Source organism: Caretta caretta, chromosome 1 (genome assembly GCF_965140235.1).
Source record: "Caretta caretta isolate rCarCar2 chromosome 1, rCarCar1.hap1, whole genome shotgun sequence".
NCBI classification, from domain to species: Eukaryota; Metazoa; Chordata; order Testudines; family Cheloniidae; genus Caretta; species Caretta caretta.
Genome location: NC_134206.1, coordinates 267,357,569 through 267,372,623, shown reverse-complemented (window position 1 = coordinate 267,372,623; position 15,055 = coordinate 267,357,569). Strand labels below are relative to the sequence as shown.

Sequence of the window (15,055 nt, the reverse complement as noted above, 5' to 3'; positions counted from 1 at the left end):
TAGTTTAATTCCTTCATTTCTGTCATAAAAGATATGCTTAGTAGATTGGAGGTTGAACATAAGACCAAACTTGAACAACTTCATATTATGCAAGAACAGCAAAAGTAAGTGTGTGTGTGTGTGTTGTAATGAAGTTCAGTTCCACCTGTATGAGCAAATGTGAAACACCTCTAGTTGTAGCAGCACATGCGGTAGAGCCTTGCTAGTTCCTAATTCAATCGTTGATCACTCTCACAAATGGACAGTCTTTTTCCCCACCACCACTTTCTCAGCAAAGATTTGCGTCCTGTATTGAGGTCTTGTATTGCCGCTAAAAATTAATTAGTTTTATAAAATATAATACAGTACTTTTTCAGTAATTGTACAGTAATAAAATTAAACCACATTTTTCAGTGGGATTTTTTTTCCAGTTTCCTAGCTAATTCATGCAATATGGTAATCCACTATAGATCTCCATTATTTAGTACAGTTCTGGAGTATGAAAATATATTTAAACAGTTGTTGAGGACTGAAAAATTACATTGGAGAAAATTTGAGTTCTTTCATGAACAAAACTTACTGAAGACTCTAGGGATATTGTATGGGATTTACCATGAGTTTAAATCAATTTAACTAAACTAGCTATACATATCTATTCCTGTTTAGGAAAGAAACAAAGAGTATTTGAAATTGGCATTAAATAACTCACTACAATTTTAAATACTGCCTTTTCTAATCTGTGTCTCATGTATGCACGCTCACTCTAAATACAACAGTGCTGTGATAAGAGAAGTTTTCTTTTGTGTTAATTCTCGTAGAATTATGAACTTTGCTGAATTAGGGTCATTGCTTTGACTGGGATCCATCTTTTTGTAATATTTGTACTCTGTACTACAGATCTTTGGATATAACTAATCAAATGAACATATCTGAAGAGACAAAATCTAATAGTACAAGTAATCAGGTAAGAGACAATATTTTGCATACACACAGGCATCAAATTTGAAATGATCTCTGCAATATTTGGTTTATCTTAATCATAAATTACAAAATTTAAAATTGTTCATGGATAATCTTTTTCAATTTGAACAGATTGACAAGGTGTTTAACAGTGCTGGAAATGACGTTCCAACTAGTAGATCACATAGTAAAGAAAATGGGCTCTCATCAAAACAGAAAAAGGTAAGCTCTTTTTCTGAAGGTGTTTTGTTATCCAGATGTGTTGGAAGCCAAAGGCCTGTGTTGTTTGAAAAAGTATGCATGTAAACACCTATCATACATTTTAATGCTTAAAGAGAATAACTGATCAGTTTTCCTCAGCACTGCACTCTGAATGTCCACATGGTGATATCACACATCTGATGAAGTGAGCTGTGGCTCACGAAAGCTCATGCTCAAATAAATTGGTTAGTCTCTAAGGTGCCACAAATACTCCTTTTCTTTTCACATGGTGAGGAGCATTGAGAAATGTTTAAATTCTTCATTATGTTCCTGAGTCTCTTTGAAACAGTTTTACCGAAAACTGACATTGTTTGTGACACCAGCAGTATAAGCAGCAAGTAATATCAACTAATTTTTCCTACTTCACCACCAACAAAACTTTATAGCAAAATGTAGGTAGTTGATTTGCGTTTTCTATTACATTACCTCAGGCAACCTTAACCTAAGGTTACTAAAGAGGATGTAGAGAAAAACCAAATGCTGGATTAGGAGGCAGAGGCAAATTTTAAAAAATTGAGACCGCAAACATGATGGCAAAAAGCTAAAGGAGGCAAAAAATGAAAGGAACCAGATTGCTTGCTTTTAGAGTTGATACTCTATCTGAGGTTTTTTCAGCTACTGAATAATTATATAATTATATTAGTAGCCAAAAGAAATTCAGAAATATAATCTTCCCTCCCCCCAATTTTCTGAATCATCTCCTTCATTTGAAATAGATTGAAAAGGAGGTTCCCGCCCATCATCAACAAAAATTAAATTTAAATCCTAAAAGCTTTCTTCAGCAATCTCAAAATATAAATACAGAACCCTTTGAAGAAGAAATACATAAATTATATAATTCTGTAATTCGTTTGAAGGATGGTAGTAGCCATGTTGGTCCCAGAGAGATGAGAGGTAAGAACATAAAAACTGCAGAGTTCTTTTTCAGATCTGGGGAAAGCAGTCAGAGTGCCAACTGTTAGTTTATATTTAGCCCAGACACTCTGATTTCTTTCATCAGACCTGAAGAACTCTGTGTAGGTCAAAAACTTGTACCTTCCACCAACAGAAGTTGGTCCAGTAAAATGTTACCTTACCTACCTTGTCTCTGTTTTATATTAATGACACACTGTTGAGTTCAAATGACAATCCACAGATACAAACTTAATTTTACAGTAAATTGGTAGTTTAGATTTGACTATCAAACTACACATACATTATTCTCAAGAAACACCAATTCTTCCAAGAAACACCAATTACAACTTCACAATTTTGTCAGATTATATTAGCTGATATTTCTCATTTATTCCTTGAAATAGAATACCTACATAAAATATGTTGAGTTTTTTAAAAACCCAGCAAATTATGGTTCAGAGATAAGGCAGCTGTGTTGTGATAGCCATTTCTTCGTACTCGGTGAGAAATTATGTAGGCAGTGTTAGTTTTATGATATCCTTAATTCATTTCCTTGCTTTTTAGCTACTTGGGTTTTCTAAATGTGGTGGGTTTTTATGATAAGTTTTTGTCACTTAGCAACATTAGCTAGTTTTGAAATGAAGTTTATTTTTGGAATAAAAAGTATGTACTGTATCATTAAATAGCTAGCATTATCATTTAGATTTCATATATTATAAATGAAGTAACTAGTCATGAGACATACTCCAATGTTAATGCTAATGCTTTGTGTTTTAAAGGTATCACTTACACTTGAAGAGAAACAAAAGTTAGCAAAAGAACAAGAACAGGCACAAAAATTGAAAAACCAGCAACCACTTAAGCCTCAATCACATGCAGTCACAGCTCCAGTCAAACAGGTGAGAAAAGATCTCTACTGAACAGTTTCCATGGTAACCTTGCCCCTATCTCCTTGCAAGTTCTGTATGTGTTATGAAAGTGATCATTTTCTATTTCTTACCTTCTTGATTTACTGACTTCCCCCACTCCCTGTTTTCGTAGTGTCGATACCATAGAGTCAATGTAGCTAAATAATAACAAATTGTGTTTGTGTTCTGCCCAGTGCCTCAAAATCAATATTAATTATATTTATTATTTATGACGCAGTAGTGTCCAGAGGCAACATCATGATTTGGAGTCCCATTGTTCTAGGTACAATACAAGCTTACAGGAAGACAGTCTCTGACCCAAGGAGCTCACAGCCTAAATAAATAAAAATAAAGGGAGGGAGGAGGACAGGAATGCAGCACATAAGCAAAGCAGAGTGGTGGTTTGCATGCTGTTCATTACACTTTTTTAAAGTCGTGTCTGTGTAAGGTAGGAGGAAATAAGTTAGCAAGTGTGAAGGAAAAGGGATAGAAGGATGGGAGATATTTAAGGATAAAGAATCAAAAAGGTGATTGGGAAAGAGGGAGGACAGAAGAGAGCAAGGAGCATGGAGGGTAGGTAGAGCAAGGCTGGCATCAGAGAGGTTCTGATGAAGATGAGATTGGAGCAAATAGTCACTCAATAAAGGAAAGAATGTCTGGAGTTCAGTCTACAAAAGCAAAGCCTGCTGATATCACTGACAATGGCAGATTTAGAGTAAGTGGGGCCCTGTGTGCATTTTCAGGCGACCCCTCCCCCACCCTCGGGACTCAGCGAAGAAAAAACATTCTCTCATATCTTCTCTCACCCTCCACCTCTTTCTTCATTCTTTTTTTTTCTTCATCCTCCTATATTATAAGTAATGGGAAGTAAATGAGAAAGTTTGGTTGTGGGGTGCAGGCTCTGGGCTGGGGCAGGGAGTTAGGATGCAGGAGTGGGGAGGCGCTTACCTCTGGCGGCACGGCTCCCAGAGTGACCTGTGCACACACCTCTCTGGCATTGGCTCCTAGGTGTGGGGGGCCAGGGAGTCTCCACACACTGCTGTCCGCAGGCACCACCCCCGCAGCTCCCGGCCAATGAGAGCTGTGGAGTCAGTGCTTGGAACGGGGGCAGTGCACGGAGACACCCATACACACACACACCCACAGTTCCCGGCCAATGAGAGCTGTGGAGTCAGTGCTTGGAACGGGGGCAGTGCACGGAGACACCCATACACACACACACCCCAGGGGCCACGGTGACGTGCTGGCCGCTTCTCGGAGTGAAGCAGCATGGAAGAAGGGAGACAGAGCGGGCAGGGAACCGCCTTAGCCCTGCTGCTGGCACATCTCTGCGCGCCCCTTGGCGGGAGAGGGACAGTGGGTCTCTGTATGCAGGCAGAGGCAGTGCGTGGAGCCACCTCCCCTCCCCTGCTAGGGACGCGCAGAGACATGCCAGCAGCCAGCCACTTCTGGGAGCGGCGTGGGGCTACCAGCCACGGCATGCAGGCAGCCTGCCTGCCTGAGCCCTGCTGCACCGCCAGCCGGGATTTGGGGGCAGGTTGTCAGATATTTGTCCTGCACTTTGGGGGCCCCCCTGTCATTGGGGGCCCCATGCCACCACATGGTTTATTCCAAGGTAAATCTGCTCCTGATCACTGATGTCCTGAGGTGAAAGCCTCTTCTGGCACAGAAATCTGGTTCTTGGGTGCTTTCAATATCTCCTGGAAGAATATTCATGGACCCAGAGTTGGGGTCTCATTCTCAGCCTGCTTCTTGCTTGGGGAATCTGTTCTGGGGTGCTGTTTCATCCCCTGTCAGTTCACATGACTCCAGAAAGTTTCTTTATTGTTGATGTCTGGTGATGTACAACAGAGGAAAAAAACCCAGCTTGATTTTTAGGTACAAGAAGAGCTTGCAGTGGTGGTGTTTGAAAAAGTTACATTGATTTGTTTGTGGCTGTTGTTGATGGTAGATACAAACAAAGGATATTTTCTGGCTATCATCTTGCTTTCAGAATATTACAGCAACCTTTTCTTCATTTTGGTGGGATAATCAGAACATGATTTACATATTAATGTAAATATTTTGTGTACCTTAATTTTCTTTAAAAGTTTAATAAATCTCATTAAAGTAATTTCATTTAAACGTAGCTTCGCCTCTTATGTGAGATTAATTTAAACTCTGTTCAAAGTAGAGCTGGTCAAGAAAAGGTTTAGTGAAAAACTCTGGGCAAGAGGACTTGTTTCGTTCCCCATTTTTTCTAACATGGGGGAGGGAAGGAGTGCTGAGGGGGGGAGGGAGAAGACCTTTCTGTCTTTGTCTTCCTTCCTTCCTTCCTGACACACCTTCTTCCTGTGGGGTAAGTGGGGAGGAGAAAGAGTGGGAAGGAAAAAATGATTTTTTCCCCCCTACCATTACTGAATGAAAAATATTATTGAAAACCTTTCTGTGCAGCGCTAAACTAGGATGGACTTGTTTTTTTACACCCTTTGATCTGCGTATACCCACTTTGCTTATCAATGAATGTCTCCCATATTTACAACAGTGGGTTTCAGCACTCCTGTTTCTATGGATAAAGACCATAAAACCAGATCATAGTTATTCTTCATATTTTCAGTCTGTGTGCAACTTCTATGATTTCAGACCAATGTATATATTGGTGCAGCCCAATGCATTTTGAAGAGGACAAAATGCCTGTCCTCAGATAGGAGCATGCAACTTTTATTGACCTCAGTAAGAGTTGTACATACATCTGAAGGCTAAATTTAGACCCATATAGAAAATGTGCAATTTATAGTGTAGAATATTGATTTACTGAACATATGCTTAGTGCATCTTTTTCAAAACACTAAAGGATCTCAGGGCACATATTTCATAGAGATATTTTTCAGCATGATACTGTATGTGAGCATTTAGCCATGTGACTCACTTTGACTTTAATGGAAACAATTGTGTTCAGATCCCTCAAGCTGTGCTGAAAATTCTTCTCAAGTAGTCTCAGAAGTGTTAGTTTAGAAAAACAGTGTTTGCCAGACTCAGATGCCAAATCTGTGGAACAACTCAAAAATCTGAGTACCAAAATAACCAAATTGTCCTTGTATAAGGTAAAGAAATTAACTTTTATGCCAAGTTTGAGGGAAACATGGAATAGAAGTAATTTCAGCTTCTGAAAATTGGGGTTTAAAAGAGGGCCACTTGTATCTTAACTGCAGAAGCAATGTAATAAAGTGTTGCTAGTATGTCTGGAGCAGCAAAAGCACATAACTACACTTGTATGTTTTGCAGACAAAGGATTTGACAGATACCTTGATAGATAATATGTCGTCTTTGACCAGCCATTCCATCAGCAAACCTAAAGTTGCTTCTTCAAGTAGCTTCTCTTCTGTCCCATCTATGACTGTTGGAATGGGATTTTTATCACCTATTGAGAGCACAAAGCGAAACATAACAAATGGACTAAATACTAATATGGGATTTCAGACTTCTGGATTCAGCCTTGGGGCAGGTACTACAAACCAGAATTTCTTCAGTAGTCCAACTGCAACTGGAATGGCCAAGATGAACATAGTACCAACTGCCAACATGCCAAACTACAGCCCTGTGAGTGCTACATCTGGAGTTTCACAGCCGACACAACACAACAGATCCCCAGACCTTTCTGCTTTAGATAGTCTTTTTGGTCCTCAAAAACCCAAAGTTAGTATGAACCAATTGTCACAACAGAAACCAAACCAGTGGCTTACTCAGTTTGTACCCCCTCAAGGTTCCCCGGGTGCAAGCAGTTCTGTTTTGGGCCCACAGATGAACACTCTAGGACAACCTGGTTTTGGTATGCAGGGTAATCCTTTCTTTAACCCTCAGAACTTTGCACAGCCAACAAACACCATGACAAACAGCAGCTCAGCTAGCAATGACTTAAAAGATCTTTTTGGGTAAAATGTCTTGCTTTCTTTTTCAAAGATTGATACAATTTGAATGATGGGTAAGCTGATTAACATCTTTGTATGACTGATAAAAATTTGACTTGAGGAAACTTTCCACCTGGCAAAATAAAGACTTGCACCAGAAAAAGATTTTTTTTTCAGGCTGACCTGGTAATGCAGTAGAATCTCATAATTGTCAAGCTGTCTTATGTGATAAATAATCTTGGCCCTTTTTCCCCAACTTCAGGGTTTTAAGTTTTAAGTCAGGATACATCAATCTGCATACATCCATTCATAAAAGCAGAAGCTAAATATTTCATAATTGTTCAGAGATTTGTTCTGAATAGCTTTTGGATTTGTGTAATTTTACTCCATAAATTGAACAAAAATGGTTAAGTTGTAACACGCTAATTTATATTGTTTAGTGCCCCCACAATACTCAAGTCTCTGTTCAATATGTGCTAAATTCTGATGGGGTGTAGATTTGGATAGCCTAAATTTGGCATGACCCTAATTTGTACTATGACACACTATGGGAAGAATCAGTTGTTATGTTGCATCCAAGAGGCTGTTTTTTTAGCCGTGTTGAATGAAAATATTTCTAATCATGTATAAGAGACTAAGGTTTTGAAGGGAAATGTTTTGGCTTTCACTTCATCTTGTTAGCCCTGGTCTACACTAGGGCTTTAGGTCGAATTTAGCAGCGTTAAATCGATGTAAACCTGCACCTATCCACACGATGAAGCCCTTTATTTCGACTTAAAGGGCTCTTAAAATCGATTTCCTTTCTCCACCCCTGACAAGTGGATTAGCGATTAAATCGGCCTTGCCGGGTCGAATTTGGGGTACTGTGGTCACAATTCGATGGTATTGGTCTCCGGGAGCTATCCCAGAGTGCTCCATTGTGACTGCTCTGGACAGCACTCTCAACTCAGATGCACGATTGTTTGCCGTTGCTCTGACGCAGGGAGGGGCGACTGATGACACGGCTTACAGGGTTGGCTTACAGGGAGCTAAAATCAACAAATGGGGTGGCTTTACATCAAGGAGTATTTCAGGCAGGACTTCACGGAGGGTTCCAATAAGAAATGGTGCACCTAAGTTATTGTTCTTATTGGAACAAGGAGGTTAGTCTGGCCTCTGATTGATACATGGATAGATTTACCTCGCTGCACCTTCTATGTGAGTGACTGCAGTGTGATCTAGAGAAATGAGTCCCCTAGACGTGGGGCGAGGGGGGGGGGGTTTGCAAATGAGTACAAAACAAATCTGGTCTATTTCTTGTTTTGATACACTCCACCTACCTTTTACATCTTTGGCTGGCAGCAGACAGTGCAGAAGGACTGCATGCCATCCACATCTCATGGCTGCTCGGCAGAAGATGGTACAATAGGACTGCTAGCCATCCTCATCTCTTGCCTGCCCGGCAGAAGATGATGCAATAGGACTGCTAGCAATCCATATCATCTGCCTGCTCACCATAAGATGGTTCAATAGGACTGACTGCAGCACTAAAGAGAATAACTTGATCAAGTCACTCCAGATTTAGTCCCTGCACCCATGTCTGCCCAGGCGCTCCTGATAGACCTAACACAGGCGACCAGGAGCACCTGGAACATGACGATGACGGCTACCAGTCCTATTGCACCGTCTGCTGCCACAAGGCAATGGGTTGCTGCAGCTGTGTAGCAATGCAGTTCTGTGTCTGCCAGAACACAGAAGACATAACAGTGACAGTGAGCTGAGCGGGCTCCATGCTTGCCGTGGTATGGCGTCTGCACAGGTAACTCAGGGAAAAAGGCGCGAAACGATTGTCTGTCCTTGCTTTCACGGAGGGAGGGAGGGAACGGGGGCCTGACGATATGTACCCAGAACCCCCCACGACAATGTTTTAGCCCCATCAGGCATTGGGATCTCAACCCAGAATTCCAATGGGCAGCGGAGACTGCGGGAACTGTGGGATAGCTACCCACAGTGCAACACCCCAGAAGTTGACTCTAGCCTCGGTACTGTGGAAGCACTCTGCCGAGTTAATGCACTTAATGCACTTAGAGCATTTTCTGTGGGGACACACACACTCGAATATATAAAACCGATTTCTAAAAAAACGACTTCTATAAATTCGACCTAATTTCGTAGTGTAGACATACCCTTAGAGAGAAAGAAGGATTAATACAGCAGTAGTGTTCAACAAGAATAAGGTGATGATGGTGATCATTCTAATTCTCACTAAAACAGAATGGAGATTTTTGGGGTGAAATTGTGATATTAACTCTAAGCAAGTTTGGGACCCAGAAAAGCACTGCTCCAATAGTCATGCTAGATTATAACTTGCTTCGTGATTTTTGATTCCCAATTTTTAGCACCAGAGCAAGAGCCATGTACCATTGATGTTAAGACTTTCTAAATCCTGCTTAAAACGTGGCAGGTATATTGTAAGTGAAATATTTCTGTTTTAGTGGCTAAGACGATCTGCCTCAAAATTGGATATATTTTGCGTAGTTACATGGAAACGTTTTGGGTCACTTAACATTTTCCATCTATATTAGACTGAAGAGGACTGCTCAAAACTAGTGCTGTATAGTTATGTGAAAAAGCAGTCTGCCATGATTGCCTTGATTTAAAATGAAAAATTATTCAGATTTTTTTCTGTCAAACTCTTACGAAGGACAAATGCATATGAAGTGACTTCTCAAAAGCAAAACTGTAAGTACTAGAATATATTTGGTGACTAGATAACTATTTTAAATCCTTTTAATGTATTGCTCCAAATTTAATAAAGTTCTCGAGAAAATTAAGCAGTAGTTTCTTCTGCTTCCAAACAGGTAGATGTTCAGCTTGCCTGTGATAGAATCTCTGGTCTGACAGTTTTCTACTGTTTGGTTTTAACTCTTTCTTTCCTAGAAAATTCAGGAACCTTCTTGTGTAATATTTAGAAGACTATAGCTGGCTATTTTGAGAAGGGAAGAACTAGTTAACTTTTCTTTATAGAAAACTTGTACTTTATTTTTCAAAGCCTTTCTCTAATAATATTGTTCTTTCATTTGCTGCTTAAGAAACCAAAGGGCCTTATGCTGTAAATGTGACTTGTATTTTTGTTAAATTATATTTCCACAGTTTTAAGCAGTAAAAATGTTAAATGTATCGTTTAAAAAAACCTGTGTATTATAGCTGCTGCCTTAGTCCTTTTGTTTTAAAATATCTGGGATCAGTGAATTTTTTTTAAATGCACATTGTATGTGCTGTTGATATTTTTGGTGGATATTGTAGGTTACATTGAATTAGCAGCATAATTTAAACGATACTAGGACAACTGAACATTTTCGATACATATATGGTTAATGACCTTCTATACTGTGGGTGATCCTAATGTCTCTCTTTTTATATAAATGAACTTGTGCATCTGATTTCTGAGAGATGTACTTTATTAGGGCAATCTAAGGCAAGACTTTGAAGAATTACTTGAGTCTGCATTCTCCTGAATTATGTGGGAAATAAAACAGTGTTAAAAATGACCACTGTTAATATAGTTTATTGTAAAATCTGATATTCAAGGTAGAGATGCACTCAAGCCAAAAAATTCTAATCTGGATTTTGAGCACTCCCGTTCTCTTGATCATCCCACACAGAGAGTTTGGGGGCATTCAGATTTAGGATTTTGGTTCAGCCTATTAGAGAGAGAGGACAGTTGCAAAATTTGGAATTTTGGGTCCGTGGTTTTAGTTGGGCCAATCTCCAATTCAAAGTATAGGGTAGTTCTTTGTAAACTATTTTTATGTCCTGTAGGGTTTATTTCTGAGAGAGAGGAAGATTGTACACAGGTAATATACTGGATAAATGTTTCTGTCTGGCTTGAATAATTTGAATTTTTTTCTGTGCAGCACTTTGGTGCAAAATTTGTTTTCCCTGTGAAATGAGGCATAGCTTCCAAAATCCAGAGTTCTATGCCTCCGCAATGCTTCTTGGGCTCTGTAACAAGAGGGAGTGTTTATGAAGCTGACTCTATCTCCTGCTGCTTTTGCTCACCTCCAAGCCCCAATGACAGGTTGAACTGCAGACAGTAGTATATCATGCGGTCAAAGTTAATACTACTGGATCGACAATAACATATATATCTGGAATCTGCAGAGGTATTAGGGAAAGGATGGGGGAGAAATACAGAGAGAATGTTACAGAAGATGGTCAGGCCTGCCATTTTCCTAGTGAAGGAAGGACTTCCATGGGTTCAGACGTAAGTCGGGAAGATGGGTCACACCTATACTGCCCCTTCTTTATTTTCTGTATCTGCTTTTTTTCTCCTCTCCATGCATTTAGCCCTCAAATAGAATGGAAATTTTGGTTTGAAATTGATATTACCTCTAGGCAATGTATAAAAATATTTATATTTGTCTCATCAAAATAATCATCCACTGTAAAATAAATGGTGTTGTTTCCTTGAACAATTAATGCAGGTTCTACGTTTCTGCCCTTAACACTGAAATGAACTTAAAAATATGTGCAAACATTGCATGCATCAAGTACATTTGTTTAGGTAACTCCCCAATCCTGCACTTACATCTGTGCTATCAGACCTCCATTGACTGCAATAGAGTTCTGCATGAGTCTGGCTCTTAGTCGAGGATTGCAGTCCAGGTGTGTTATAACTCATTTTGTTAGAACTGAAAACTGGAGTCAATATATCAAAGCTAAAAAGGGACGAGGGAACAAGTTCCCTTTTGATTCACTTCACTGCCACTTTTTTAGTGTGAAAGACAAACTATAAACACTGGGGAAATACAGATGTATTTCCTCTGTGTGCAAGCATTAGTTGTCCTCCTGCTGTTCTCTCATGCAGTGTAAATTAGTGACTATAAGCCTAGTCACAGGCTTCTGGTTCAGACCCTTTTGTACTCTAAAGTCTGGAGAATACTGTGGAAAAACAAACAAAATCAGTAAAACAAATTAGCCTTTTAAATGGGGCCACAGTATTTAACAGGGCTTGAAGAACCTGTTCGACTAGGGCTGGTAGAAAGTTTTCCTGGGCAAGTGAACTGAGTGGGGGCCATGCACCTGCCGACTCCTTTCCTGGGAGGGAGAGAGTTGAGTAGCTCCTGAGCGGGTATCTTTTTCAGGAATCCAAGAGTGGAGGGAGGGAACAGAACTGCTGCTGCTGCTTTTCCCATAAGGGTGGGAGATATGGAGTGGAGTCACCTATGTGGAAGACCAAGGACCTCTTGTATATGCAGAAGGGTAGTAGCATCAGAGGAGCCTTGCAAAAAGGTACTGAGGATCCATTATTGAAAAGGAGGGCAAATTTAACTGGGGGAATGGGTAGAGTATCTGTTTACTATTGGGGGCACAGCTGGCTGTTGTGAGGGAGGGAAGATGTGGTAATGTGAATAAAACGGATGTGGCCTTGGAGTACCAGGGTCTTGAGGGGTTTGACAGTACAGGTACTTTACACTGAGGCTGAGCAGGCTTGGTCTTCGGACAAATAGGTGTCAAATATTTCAAGCTCTGTATTGAAACACATTTTTTTTTCGTTAAAGTCTTGTCTTCCTAGCGACCTACATTGTTGTGACACGTTACTATTTTGCAACTTTCTTAAATACTGCATTTGTCTTTTTAAGTTAGAAAAATATGGCAAGGGAAAGATGCATTTGCTGATGATTTTGTATCCTGCTTTGTACGTACATGTATTTAGATGCCATGATACCACTTGTATTGGTTACATTTCACAGTGAGAACAAAAATGAAATGTGAGAGTTTAGACTGAAGTCAAATGTCACCCATCTGCCATGTGTAAAAAGATGATTTTCTTTCTTTATGATTTGTGTGTAAATATGTTTAGTATGCCTATATCTACCTGAATTGCAGTAGAAAGGGAATAGCATTCCTTCCTCAAGTAAGCTTATGTACACTTGATCTCAGTCTTGGACTTGAGAAGTGACTTATTTGTGAGTGTTTTTGAGTTGATTGGCTTGTGCAGTTCAAGGTTAAAGAAATACCCTGTAAAAATGTTTGTGTGTGTGTAACCCTGTGTCTGTTTTATGTTCTCTGCAGTGTGAGATGCATTTTATTTACTAATAATTTCTGTTTTGAAACAGCTTTCTGGGTAAATTCTTCCAAACTATCTGGTTTGCAATGAGATTCTGCTTGTACCTCTCTTTCCAATAGGATTTGACTGATGTACAAGGAAGTCACATAAGACATTAGAGACTAGGATTAGTACCCCCAAGTCCCCTTAGTGTTCCAGTCCTTGCAACAAAATCAATAGAATAAATGGGTCCCTGATATTGAATTGGAAGTGGTTTGTTCTCATAAGTGCTAAAATTCAGGCAGTTCTAACCACTGTACAGATCTTCGGGCTTGAAGTTGTAAATCAAAACTGCTTTAATGTATTATAGTGATCTCAGGCCTTGGGCAAGATATTTAATAGAGTATTTGTTTACTTGTCTAATTGTACAGTCGGTATTTAATGGCAGTTTTATGTTTAAAGCATTAAATTCTCATGAAGTGTGTGAAGTGATGTTACTATAGTGTCAGCTGCGATTCACGATCAGCAGAACTGTCATAGCATGACATTGTATTTTGGTTTATTGGACATCACAATTCTACAACAATAAATTTATTCTTGTATCAGCTTTTAGATCGGTAATCTTATAAAACATAAAATGCACAATGAAAGTTTAAAGAAATTCATACGACTTTGTACTGTGAATGAAAATGGTGTAGTTTTGAAATCTGAATGAGGTTGCTTACTAAAATAAATGAATTTTTCATATTTTCATGTTGGAAGTAAAAGTGAATATTTTTATTCCCAGCATTCCCTAAAAGCAAGCAATGCTAACCTATGTGGAAAACTTTAATTATCACACTTTTTTGTTTGCACCTCCATTTATCCAACAAGAAGGGCATAATACAATCCCGGAATGATGATTAGTCCTGGATTCAGTTTTTCTTCAAGTGGTTGCTGCTGAGGCATCTGTGGATTTGGAGCATATGTTGCACACATGCACAGAACGGACATCATGAGATGCAGCAGAGATGCAGCAAAGAGCCAGAGAAGACGTTTGAAGAATCACAACCAATCTTTGGAAAACATTCACGAAAATCAGAAAAATTAAATGCTAATTTTAAAGTTTTGTCTCCTCTCTCCACCATTGCATATTAATAAGGGCCATATTCTGTCATCTGTCTTCCCAATGCAAAATTTCTATTGATATTGTTGCCCCTTTTGAGCTGAGCAGCTAGCCAGTATTTGGGTTCTTGGGGTTCTTTCTGTTATCAGGAGAAATTAATGAAATTCCAGGTATTTGTGTATATTCTTTATAAATAACATGATTGCACCAACAAAGTCCTATTTCCCTAAACACAGCAGAAACAAACAAGAGCCCATTTGCTTGTTTACAATTCCAAGCCTCTTTCCAGCCAGCACACGGTCCAATAAAATCTTACTCTGTGGCTTCCTCCCAGGGCTTCTCTCGCTGTGTCCTGGCTTTTTCTGGTGGCTTTCAGCTTCTCATGTATACAATCCCTGGCTTTGCAATCAGCCCTCAGAAAACAACTCTCTTCTCCTGTTGTTTAGGGCTTATCTACACATACAGCTGCAACCACTGCTGGTATATTGTGTTCAACTCTGATGTCCACAATTCAAGAAGGATGTTACTAAATTGGATTAGAAAACATGCTTTGTAGAGAGAGAGTAAATTCCATCTATTTAGCTTAACAAGGAGAAAGCTTAAGGCAGTGGTTCTTAACCTTTACTGCAACCTTTACTTTACCTTTGGTTCTCAAAATATGTTCTCACACCCCTTATCAAAATCATTGAAGTAGGTCAGTTCTTTAAACCTAGCTATATCATAACTGTAGAATGAAAGAGAGAGAATTATAATTTTACTGCGAAATTAAAAATATAAGAATACATGAAAAATTACACACTTTAAGTTTACCAGCTCAGTGACTCTTCTGCTTTTGCTTTTGTTCAATGATGTTTGAGAAACAAGGAACGTTTTTTGAAATAGCCACACGCATGTCCTCACTAGTGTTTAGGTGGTTTCTGGCCTTTGTTTTGATGTGTAAGAGTGATGAAAATCCTATCTCACACAAGTGTGTAGTCGCAAATGACACAAGGATCTCCAGCGCTGTCTTTGCCGGTTGTGGAAATGGTGC

The 15,055-nt window shown here is 39.4% G+C and overlaps 1 protein-coding gene across 2 annotated transcripts in view; it reads left to right on the top strand.

Moving 5' to 3' along the window:
- Positions 1-13,673, top strand: part of SCYL2 (SCY1 like pseudokinase 2) — a 53,276-nt gene extending 39,603 nt beyond the window's left edge. For both annotated transcript variants that reach the window (XM_048835470.2, XM_048835469.2), the window contains exons 14-18: positions 4-104; positions 877-943; positions 1,072-1,161; positions 2,874-2,993; positions 6,267-13,673. In XM_048835470.2, the coding sequence (XP_048691427.1) occupies positions 4-104; positions 877-943; positions 1,072-1,161; positions 2,874-2,993; positions 6,267-6,917 (1,029 nt within the window). In that variant the 3' untranslated portion in view covers positions 6,918-13,673. The remainder of the gene's footprint in view (positions 1-3; positions 105-876; positions 944-1,071; positions 1,162-2,873; positions 2,994-6,266) is intronic.
- Positions 13,674-15,055: the final 1,382 nt, after the last annotated feature.